The 12325-nt window shown below is 48.2% G+C and overlaps 1 protein-coding gene across 1 annotated transcript in view; it reads right to left on the bottom strand.

Moving 5' to 3' along the window:
- Positions 1 to 11636, bottom strand: part of HSD17B12 (hydroxysteroid 17-beta dehydrogenase 12) — an 85581-nt gene extending 73945 nt beyond the window's left edge. Inside the window, exon 1 of the mRNA XM_069017168.1 lies at positions 11426 to 11636. Coding sequence (XP_068873269.1) covers positions 11426 to 11594 — 169 coding nt within the window. The 5' untranslated portion in view covers positions 11595 to 11636. The remainder of the gene's footprint in view (positions 1 to 11425) is intronic.
- Positions 11637 to 12325: the final 689 nt, after the last annotated feature.

The following is a 12325-nucleotide window of genomic DNA, read 5'->3' as shown; positions in this document are numbered from 1 at the left end:
AAAAGATTTTCACTAGTGCTTCCCCAACTCCTCTCTGAGTGGGACTGGGGGACAACTATTGAACTTCTGTCTCTGGTCCAAGAGAAGACCCTCCTTTAGAAGTCAGACACTAGGGAGAGCAATGGAGGTTGCTCTTACCACATCTGTATAGACTGATCTTGGTACCTTTAGTCCACTGATGAGAACCAGACTGACAAAACAGCTTTATTATCCACAAGTCCATCTAGCCTCTCTCCCAAAAGACCCGTAAAAATTGCACAAAGCTCCCCCCCGCCAATGGGGCCTGTGCCAGCATCTCTGCTGCTCTCCTTCAGGTCCTGTAAACCTTTCTTACAACATGTTCAGACAGCCAGTGCCACCTCACCAAAACACTGCTGTCCCACAAGCACCAGGACACACTCACAGGACAAACACAGGCCAGCTGGGGCACAGCATAGTCTGGTTAGAGGCCAAGCAGGCCATTGCACATGCAAACTGTCACAGCACTGAATTTAGGTGCACCATTCCTGCTGAAAATTGCCATTGTGGCTAGAGGAAGAAGCTTGCATCAAAGGAACTAAGACACCTTAAGGAAGAGGAGGGAAAAGAAAAAAAAAAAAAAAAAGCTTGTTAAGAACATGACCACTGCTCCAGGATTTAGGAATAAGGGCAAACTTCAGACTGCAGAAAATCCACAACTGGTAAGAATATGTGCATATAGTACCACACTGGGCATTAAAAGTTTTGATCAGCATCCCTTACTTGCATGCATCCCATAGTACTAATTTCCCACAAAGTAAGGCTTTAAAATGAAAATACAAACCAACTTCTACAGTACAGGCTATTTTAAAACAATACGCATTTATGAGAAAAGATCTATTGTTACTCAAATCTGCTTCCTCACTTTGTAGAGAATTTGTGCTGAAAGTCAGTTTGAGGAGACAAATTCTAGGTTAGTGCACAAGAAACACAGTTTCAATCCAAAGCTTACTAACAGTGACTGAAACAAGCTAGTCTATGCTGGAACGTCACACTAACATTTTTCTGAACAAATGCATTATTTTCAAATGTTGCCAAGGCAATGTTTTACATTGGAAATTCTACACTTTGATTCCACAACCAGCAACAGCAACTAAGTGGCAAATCCAGCTGGGATGAGATGCTACCAAAATTCTGCATAGCTGGCAGGTTGAAAACCCACCTCTTTCATTTTAGTAAAATTTCTTGGCTTACAAAGACTTTCAGATTAACAGATTCCCACCCCACCATTTTCAAACACTGTGAAGCATCAAGAATTTGGTTACCAGAGTTAGAGTCTGAAATACAGCCAAGCACAACCAGTCTGTCCCCAAGGACAAGGTCACAGGAAGAACAGAATACTATAAACTACTGTAGAAGGAATGACAAAGAGGTTTATTTCTTCAAATTAATACCCCAGCTATCAAAGCAATACACCACCATTATCCCAGTCTTTGAAAAGGAAAGGAGCTAGTTAAAACCTGTTAGCAGGGTCTTCCAAAATCATACTCTGCACTCATAAACAATCCTCTCAAACACACGAGAGGTACATGCCACCCATCTCGACCCACAAAGAACCAAGCAAAACAAGACTTTGGAACAGCCCATCAAGATGGGGCCAAGCAACAGAACTGACAACAGGCTCCTCCTGCAGTTTTAGGCTCAGTTTCAGCCAGCTTAGCTGCAGGATGTCACCCAACCACCTATGTCTACCTGCTTCCTCAGCATCTGTTTGCCAATCGCTTTTCAGGCAGCTCAGGAGCTGACCCCAGCAGCTTCTTCCTCGGTTGGGTCTTCCTTGCAGAGTTAGAGGTCAGCCACATAAGCAGACCTCACCAACACCACCACCACCACATTGAGCAAGGCAACGTAAGGGAAGCAGCCAGAGCTCCCAGCCAGCAACCAGAGCAGCCGCAATTCTTTTGGCAGCAGCCTGGTCTTGGAGCAACTCAAGCTGAACACTGGGCTCAACTGTATCTTCAACATACAGTTCCGTAACACTGCCAAGTTCCCCTTCTGTTGCACCAGCACTGGAATTCATAGGACCAAAGCAGTCTATGGAGCATAAATAGCCCCAAGTGACTTATTTTCTGCAGGGCACACTCCTTAACCAGACCAATATCACAGCTATCATGAAGAGGAAAAAAGCAAGACGAGAGCTCTCCATCTACCTTCTCTGTCTCTCTGCACCAAACTTTTACATCAGAAAGCCATGATGTAAAAACACACACCCACTCTTGGGACTGAAGGCATCTCATTTATAAACTGACACCATGTGAGAGGTTAGAGTGAACACCCAAGGTGAAGAACCAGTCCACCACATGGAGTATTCTAGATCAAAATCTAGGAACCAACACCAAGTTGCGGAGCCCCAAAAGTTTTGCCATAGATCTGGGTCTACCAGGACAAAAAGACTGAGGTAATGAGTTTGTATCAGGACAGGTAACTTGCCTTTAAGCACACCTGCAAGTTGACAGGAGTACACATCCCTTTCTGCCATGCGACACAAATGCTGGGTTGGACACGTAGGACAACTGAGGGCAGGAACAAACTGCAAGACATCCTAACTCTAATCCCTTGTTCAACTACTGACAGGGCAGCAGCTTCTTCCAGCAGAGCAGTGACCCTTCACTGCCCTATCCTTGCTGCTTCTCTCTCCTGTTAGAGATCTGACTTGGGAGCCATGCTGAATCCATGCTGTGGGGGTGAAGAGCTCTTTGGCAGATGGAATTGAGACAGCAGGAATACTGGGCATATACGCCTCTTTCAAGAAAAAAATATTTACACAAAATAATAGAGAATAACAAGTTTATAGATTAAGCATCTTTGCTGGCAGGATAAGAAAGGAAGGGAGCAAAGGGGCAGAAGCCTATGGGAAACACGTCCGTCTTCCAGAGACTTCAGAACAATGGAAGAGTTTTGGAGAAACAGATCAGCCAGTCACAGATGAGGAATGTGGAAGTGGGACTTGTTGGAACAAGGATCCAGTGGTGAAGTAGAGTATGGAGAAGAGCAGCATGCAAGCATAAGAAAGTGTTGGTTGGGTAACAGCAGCTGCACAATTAGAGATAGTTCTCTGCCTTCTACTTTCGGTACCTATATGCATCCTCCCACACATCTGCAAACCTCTCCATCTAAAAGCAGGTACTAGATACCTTGTAAGGAGACCAGATTCTTTAGTCTCTGCACAACAATTTCTTCCCCTCAACAACAAAAACCTTTGTCCCATTGAGCTTATCACTTCCCATTCCCCTTCTCTCACTACACCTTTTCTCCCTTTCTGCTTCTGTGGTAGACTGATATACACAAAAATCCTTTGGGAAAATTGTGGTGATTAACAACCCGAGAGCTGAGCTCCTCAAGTCTGCTCTTCCTTGTCCAGTAAATATAGAGCTCCTCAAGAAATGGAGACACAGCTGTCCCTCTGGCATGACTGAAGGAATACACCTTTAGAACATGTGGCTCACAATTGCTTAAGAGGAGCAAATAGAAGGGAGGTGTGAAAAACAAAAAAAACACCAAAACGTGCAACCACAACCAAACCTGTACCGTCAACCAGTAAGTTCTGCACATATACAGACCATGCCTGAACCTGAGCCACCCAGCTGTCTCCCACAATTGACAAGCAACTGAATCATGAGAGAAACACAAGAGAACCCTCAGGAGAGAAAGAAGCAGGAAGGATAAAAAAAATAGGAAAAAAAGTGCAAGAAACAATGGGATAGGCACTATTTTCCCCGAGGCTCGGCTTCTGGACATCTCAACTCCAGTTTTAAGAATTGCTTAACAAGAGGTTTCTTTCAAAACCTACAACTAAACCCCAGGCTTTTAGGTGTCACCATCTGCTGCTGAGGGCAATGGAGTGAATTAGAAGCTCAGTAGGAAATTTTGTATATAGCTCTCTTCCCATGTTAGCTGGAGACGCTTATATTGTGGAACAGGATTTCAGCACTTGCTAATGACTCACCCAGTGGGTGATGGTGCACTGCTCTAGACTAATTCCAGGAATCTGGGAACTTGCATAGATTTGAAAAACAATATATTATTTTAAGGTTAAATCAGGAGTCAAAACCCAGCAAATTTAAAGTAGAATTCTTTTGTGCAATTAAATGTACTACAGGGGAAGGAACCTGAATTGCCCTAATTCTAGCATTTTTAGATATTAATGTACTCAATCTGAAAAATCTTCTGCTTTTCTCTAAGAAGCCAGGTTTCCTAAAACTTATCAGTAAGCGAGCCCCAGAAGTCATCTGAAGCTAGATGCAGCAACTTAGGTAAGTGATTAAACCATGCAAGCCCAACACATGGATGCTTTAGCTACTAGTTACAGTGTTAATCCCACATGTGCTCATAAACACGCCTAAAGAATCACATTTGGCATTTCTGTTAGAATATTCAGGAAAGATACTTTCTTACTGTTATCCCTTCCATAGCAGAGATGATCATCCTCACCCTATGGATTAGGAATTAATATATTCATAAGACCAAGAACAACGTGTTTCACCCACCTACCAAAAAACAATTCCTAGGTGGAGAACTGCTGCAGTTTTCCCAAAGGACACTCATCTCTGCCCTCAGGGCCTCAGGGCCTCCTGCCAGCTTACTTGTTCCTTACACAGGAGTGCATTTACCCAGCTGGAACTAACACCCAGCATAATTCCAGCTGGGACTTCCTCACTGAAGACACTTGTGTGCTCACCACTTCCATACAATGCCTTTCCTTGCTGTCACCAGGGCACCTCATAGGTAATTCCCAGAGGGAGGGAAGTACACTGGCCAAAAGAGCAAAACAAAGAAACTGGAGCAAGATATTACTCTAGATTATATCCTTGTACAAATTCTCTAGTTTTAAGTAACCAGTTTCCATTACAAGTATTCCTACTTTAAAACACACAGAAGATTGGGAGAATGAGCTAGCTTAAAATAACACAGCTATACATCCCCAAGTTAATAAATTGTCAAGCATTTCTCTCTCAGGCTGTTTATGGGTATTCTTTTCACCTTAACACAAACATCTGTCCTCCACTCACCATTAGCTGGTGGGGTGGAGCAGGTGGAGAAACCATACTACAGCATTTAACCCTCCTCCACATACATTCTCTGCTCCTGCAGCTAAACATGGCAAAGTCTGTTCATATTCTGAATCAAACTGCAGAGCTGTAGATTATGAGCTTGGTTGATGCTGAGGCTGGTCGTGCTCACACATACACATTTGGTGTGCTGGCACAAGCCAGAAGAGAAGGGCTGAAGTCCCTCAGCGAGGACACAGCAGAACCAGGACTCTGGACAGCTGGGCTCTGAGCAGTTGCTCTCTCTCTACTCTTCTGACCAGAGAGTGCAAGAAGGACCACTTAATGCAGTAAGTGTTGAGCAATCCTACTAAGCAGAGGTTTAAACAGTCAGCAACATCATGTGCAAATGAAAACACCAGAAAGAAGTAATGAAGCACCAGAAAGAGAGAAAAATTGTAGAAAGCAGCAGAGTATGGTTCATTCCTTTATACTGTCCAGGAAGGAGAACTGATTTTGGGGTATGTTAATAGCAGTAGCCTATGTTAAAAATACTAGAGAGTCTCCCTGACTCACCAAGAGCTGCAGGGTCTCTGTAAGATTTACAGCACCCCCAAACACCACACAGTGCGAGCTACCGAGTGCAGAGAAACAGGGTCAGAGATCCCACTTCTTCTGGGCTGCTCTGGAAGAGCATCGTTTGCTCAGTCCAACAAAGCACAGGCTGGAGGGATACACTGACAGAAGTCTTCTAAATGACAAGCTATGAGTAGGACTGATGACTAAAGGCAGCTAATTTTTTCACTAGAGAAAATTTAGGACGGATACTTGGAAACATTACATGGCAAAAAGGAAAAGAAAAACCCATACACACTGGAGCACCGTACTCCTGGGAAGTACAGACAGGATTAGAACACTTGAATCAGACTGTTCTCTGAGCCACTCCTCAGTGCAGTAACCCTTCAGAAGCACTTTGCAAATAGCCATACAAGAAAACAAAACATGCTCCGAGTTCAGGCTGCACGTTTCACTTGAGCTGTCACAATCACAAGTTAGTTTACAAGCAAGCTGGCATATTTTCACACATTCTTGACAGTACTTTCCAGGTTAACAAGTGTCATGCTTTATTTCATACAAGGGTATTGTCCAGAATTGAGAAGAAGGCCAGAAGGCCTTCACCATGGACCTGAAGTGCTGAAGACGATAAATCCCTCAATAAGTGATTCAGCTAAAGAAGCAGAGATAACCAAAAGCTCCCCCCAAAGCTCTGCACACACCAGCCAAGCACTCGTGTGCAGGGATAGCAGGGAGCTGGGCAGAGCCTCTCCTCTCACATCCTGCAGGGAGAGCAACACTCAAGAGAGGTTGAACCGCCCTCCCCCTCCCTTTCCCTACTAATTACACCCTCACCAGGCATTGCTCCAGGGTGGCTGTTTAAATCTGCAACAGTGAATTGTGACATGGTCTGTCAACTATCTATCACTGCAAATTGAGAAACACCTGCAAAGCAGACTGCACTCGTTTGTGCAACAGGGGTTGAAACTCGATTGCAGAAAACTAAGAAGCTTTAAGGTAACAACTATTTCACTCGATGCTAAAGAGCCTGAAAAACGACACTGCTTGTGAAAGCTGCTCAAAGTCATCAACAAGTTAGCACCTGGTCAGCAGTAAAGCGAATGCCCTTTGTACGGAGTTCTTAAATTGTAACTAAAATAATTTACCATCTGACTTATTTCATTAAGGATATCCCAAGAAGTTTATAAGGATCAGGGTCTGTTTCATAAGACACCATTTCTAGGGACTGCAGAAAGCATAATCTTACAGATGGAATCTAACTCAAACCATTTACAAGCACAAAATCCAGCTAGTCACTTCTTCCTCTTTATGTAAGCATCACTTCTTATTAATTTAATAATATTATTGATAAGGTCTGAGTTACAGAGCTTGCTATTATCCCAATTTACTAGTCAACAAGAGTTGGGGAATCACCCCCATATTCTTAGTTTTTAAAAGACCTGACTGTACAGACACAAGTATCTATAGACTCCACTGCTCATGTACTCAGTTGCATACATTTTTCATGCCTCCCTCAGTGGCCCTGGTACACAAGTTGCTATTTTTAGATGCTGGACTACGTGTAGCCCTTGTCAAGTAAAAGAAGCCAATAAGAAGGCAGAGAGGGTCACCCAGCTTTGCTGCTGCTCAAAGAAGTTTTTGTTAAATATTTACACAGGAAAAGAATGCTTTAAGACTGAATAAGGGGGGTTTTGCCTAAAATCAAATTACAGAAAGTTAGAAGCAGTTGAGAGCACCATCCTGATTAACGACCTCTCACGAATTCTTTTTTAAGAAATCTAGAGCAAATTGCCCACATTTAGTTAATTTTGCATGTTAGTGAATAAACTCCAAGAAGCTTAATTAAGGCAAGCTCATCTTCACAAATGTTTGTTGGCCCAAATACAACTGTACAGCTGTATTCACCACATGAGAAAGCATCACCACTATCAGAAATCTTGTAACCACTAAATGTATGATTATTCAACCATGACTCTGTCAAAGGCACTGGGGGAAGAAGTGGATACTTTTCTAAGTCACTGTGAGGCTTGAAAGAAAGCAGGACTTTTCTTCAAGTGTCACATGGCCAATCACACGACCAAAATAAACTTTGTTTCCAATTAACACATTGCTTCAGCTACAGCAAATTGGGGGAAAAAACACATTTATCATCAAAAAATATTTGCCATGTTGAGACAGGAAAAAAAGAAATAAAAAGATTAAGTATCCACACAACCAAGTACTGACACAACCAAGATGTTAGATGCTTTACAACACCAGATCAATCCAACTTGCACTGACAGTATGTTCTGAATATACAAAGTTGATTATCTGCATATACTGAATTGGTCTGATCCCACAGCTGACCCTGCTCCAAACAGGAGGTTGGACTACAAGCCTCCTGTGGTCCCTCCCAGTCTAAATTACCATAGAATTTTGAATTCATTTCACCAAGTTACTGAAGGGAAGGAGCAGAAAAGCAATTTCATGTTTTCCAGAAAAAGAGGCAGCTTCCTAAAATAGGAGACACGGCAACTCTCCAAATGGGAGCTATAACAGCAGCAGAGAGTTCCCTGCTCCAGACACTCTGTACTCCAGAATACACCCAATTTTCAATGGCAGAGAAGCAAGGTGGCTGCCTGCCACTACCATCAATGGGAGAAGAATAGGACTCCCATCCAACCTAAGGAAAAACCACTATGCATCACAACCATCAGCACTCCCAACAGATCTGTCTGCCTAGAGGAAGGCAGGAAAACAGCCACATCTTGGCTGTATTCTTGGTGAATTCAGAATGACTCCTTGGCACTCTGGTCCTGTTGAGTCTGTGGTTTATTTAGCTACATTGTTTTTCAGTCACAGGAGCTGTTATTCTTATCTTCTTTTACCAACTTATGAGGCACATTAAAGGTAGAACATTCAACGTGGGAGTTTTCACTGTATACTCTCTCAAGATGCACCCAGAAATCTCCCATTGAGACATCCACCCAACTTCCACACTGTACTTCACTGTACAGTAGCCAAAAAGCAAGTCAGATGCAAGTTATATGGAGAGAAAACCAGAAAAGCTGAATACGGACCTTTGCACATAATTGTGACTGTAGAAAAACTAATTTTTTGTCAAAAGAGATGCTGTTTCAAGTAGTACAAACCTAATTTTCCCAGAGTACATTACCAGTTCACATAGTTGTTCTTCTTCCTCATGTCCCCTCCTTCTACATACCAGCAAATTAGACAGAGCATAGACAGAAGCAATTCCAAACAGGCATCCAAAAAAACCTCTGAGAAAACAGGGAAAGAATTTGCAACCCAATTTCAGACATGCAGAAGATCTAAAGGGCAGTAAGAAGTCCTTCCAAAAGGACTTGTGTTTTAGGGTTTTTGTAAAGTTGCTTTCTATTTGTGCACTAGAAAGAATACATTGACACAGTAACTACAGCAGCCAATTTGCATCAAAAACCACTGGTTATTAAAATACCAGAAAAAAGAGGAAATGCACTTCTTCCTACAGTATGACTTAGTAATTTGCTAATTCTCAAGGTGACCCAACATATCTGCAGCTATGACTCCATCCTCCTTTCCATGAGGGGGAACAGAGACCCTGCCCAGCCACAAACAGACCCTGCCCTGCCACTTCAGGGCAAACCACCCCAGTGCTTATTCAGACTAAGACAACCTCTCTTCATTTCAGCTGGAGACTACAGCAGCTGCCCCAAAAAAGCAGCATCTCACCTGCATCAGCTGCACACAGAGGACACACAACAGCTAGCTCATGATGACCACACGTCTTCCTATAGTGACAGCAGGCACCATCACCCTATTTCTCCATTCTCCTTGACACTGCAGCAGTGCTCCCACTTTAGAGCAGAGCAATAAACAGGGAATTTAGCTGTGCTGCCAGTGCTCCTCTTCCTCCTCGCCTTGAAGATCACAATCGTGGCAGAGAAAGAACAATTTCTGTGAACAGCCATTGGCCACATGCAGTGGCCTGCTGCTGCCTGCACTTGTACAAAACAGTGACAGAGGACATTTGCACTGCAGTTCTCTGGATGTCTGAGGATGTGACTGTGGGAAGATCTGCTGTCTACAGTTTGCAGTTCCAGCTGATAAGCTGGCATTTGGCTCAAGCACTGCAAACTTCCATGTTTGCGACAATGCAAAACTAGCTCAAGCGGCCACCAAGACTTCTGTGATGCACCACAAGTCAGGCAACTGATAATGCAGTAATACATTCAAAATCAACATCAGAAGGTCAGAGAGGGTTTGGGTGTCCTGTGCCAACCGTATCTTTAACAGGCATAACACTTCTCCAGCTGAAAGGGAAACCTGGGCCTTAGTCATTTGTATGTAAAGCTGTAACTTGTCCAAGACACTGCTGCTGCATTTCAAGCCTGTGTACACAGGACTCAGGACAGGCTCTGGCATTATGTATGCTGCCAGTAGCAGTGCTGGTTTACTGGTGTTTCACACAAGCAGACATCCAACTACCCAGCCATATGTTCATATACAAGTTCTGTGTTGGCTGCAGCAGAGGTTATGGGGGAGCACTGTCATAAGCCAATCAATCAGCTTGTTGCAGGACTGCTCTACCTACAGGTCTGACACCTGCAAGCAGCTGCAGCAGCTGAGCACTTGATGTCCTCCTACTACCCTTGAGGGAAAGAAGTACCTTTTGCAGCCTTTTAAACTATCATCTCAAACTCACACCTCTTACACATTATAATTATTTTTGTGGCCCACTTTACCAATTCCCAATCAGGCACAGGACTTGCCCTTCCCACTGACTTTGGCAAGAATGGATTTGAAAATTCCCTTGGCCTGATCTGTTACACTGGCAGAGAACCCCTCATCGTTACTTAAAGGCAACAGGGTCAGACTCAGATGGAAGAAATTGTATTTCCCCAGCGTGGCTCCTCTGACCAGGAATCGAAGTACTGAGAAAAGTTAGAGCAGCGTAGCACTGAAAATACCCTGGTAACAGCCTCTGCTGTAGTTCCACAGCGCTCCTGTATTTCTGGGATGCCGGCTAAATGCTGTCGCCACCCCCTCCCGGCCACCGCCACTGTCACCCCCTCCACAGGGAGGGCCACTCGTGCTTCAGTCCCTTCCTGAGCGCGGCTCGGGACCGAGGAGGGGTCGAGCTGCAGGAGCAGGCGGGGTTGGCGCAAGTTCCGCGCCGCTCCGCCGTCTGCCCGCCGCTCGCGGCGGGGCTCTTCCCTCGCCCTACGGCCCGGGGCTTCTCCCGGGGCAGCCGCGGCTGCCGCCGTTCGCCCGCGGGACAGCGCCGCTGCTCCCGGTGCGGGGCAGGGGCCGCGCGGTCCCCGGTTCCCGCTGCGCCGGGAGCGGCCGCTGCTCCGGGGGCGGCGGGGACGGGGCGGGCCTGACGTCAGCGATGAGGTGCGAGGCCGCGCGCAGGGGGCGGCGCGCACCGACCGGCCGCGCTGGGAACTGCGGAGCGGCCCCGGAGCCGCGCTGCGCGCCCGGCCGCCCCGGAGACACCAAGTTCAAACACGCCGTGCCCGCCCGCCCACAAGTCCCAACACTGGGCGCTTCTCCCAGGACCGACCCGACCGGCGCGCTCCGGCCCCGCAGATTTCGCGGGGAGCGTGAGAGCGGCACCCGGCTCGGCGGGGGCGCGCCCGGCAGAGCAGCGGAACGCGCCGGCTCCTCAGCCACTGCCCCAGACCGGCCCGCCCCGGACCCGGCTGTCGCCCCCCGGGCGCTCCGCCAAACTGCCCCGGTCCCCGCCGCCCGCGCCCCCCGCGCCGCCGGGCTGAGGCCGCTCCTCCGCGAGGTCCCTACCCCGGCCCGAGGAGGACACCGGAGAAAGAGCCGCGGCGGGGGCGGCCGGGACGCGCACTCACCTGCCCAGGCGCCCAGCGCCGGCCCCACGGCGGCCGCGCCGCTGCCCAGCACCCAGACGCGGAGCCCGGCCAGAAGGCGGTACGAGGCCAGCGCCGCCGCGTAGAGAGCGCCCAGCGCGCCCACCCAGTAGAGGAGGCCGGCGGCCGGGAGCGCGGCGGGAGCCACCATGCTGCGGAGGCTGCCGCGGCCGGACTGAGCCCTCCCGGCCACCGCCGCCCCGCAGCCGTCACGGCGCCCGCCCCCGCCCCGCCGCGATTGGCGGAGGGGCCGCTCAGCCACCGGGTAACCCGGCAACGCGGCCGGGCCCGCCCGCCCTGGGGCCGCCCGGCCCCGCCGCGCCGGGAAGGGGGGGGCAGGCAGCGAGCGGCCACACGCCCCCGTACTACTTGCGGCCTGCGCCCCACGTGGTCGGCACCGCTCTCTTGTCGCTATTGGCCGGCGAGGATGGCCATCACCCCGCCGCCGCACTTCGATTGGTTCCACCGCCCAGGAGCCTCGCAGGATTGGTGGGAGACGGGGCCTCTGCTCCCGCCCCCACTGACGTCATATGAGCCCATTCATAAAATGCTCAGGCTCCTCCTCGCACTCGAATATGTCCCTCGGTTCCCCTCCCCCCCAGCCCCGCACTGCGCTCGCCCACGGAACCGCGCCGCGATCGCCACGCCACGGGGCCGCAGGGACCCCTGGGCACAGGGAACCCGCACCGGGGAAAGTCCATCCCGGGGAGAGCGGGGCTTGGCACCACAGCCCAGCTGCCCCTGCACCCCACGCACCGCGGGACTGGCGGCACTCTCCCGTCTGACCGGCCTCGATCTGCCTTCCCCGACAAGATACAGGGTCAACGGGGGCTTCCTAAAATATTTCCCCTGAGCTGACCATTTGTTGTGCTGTGGCTGGAC

This window comes from Aphelocoma coerulescens, chromosome 5 (genome assembly GCF_041296385.1).
Source record: "Aphelocoma coerulescens isolate FSJ_1873_10779 chromosome 5, UR_Acoe_1.0, whole genome shotgun sequence".
In the NCBI taxonomy this organism is placed as follows: Eukaryota; Metazoa; Chordata; class Aves; order Passeriformes; family Corvidae; genus Aphelocoma; species Aphelocoma coerulescens.
Note: the sequence above shows the minus strand (reverse complement) of the source record. Positions and strands in the feature narration are given on the sequence as shown.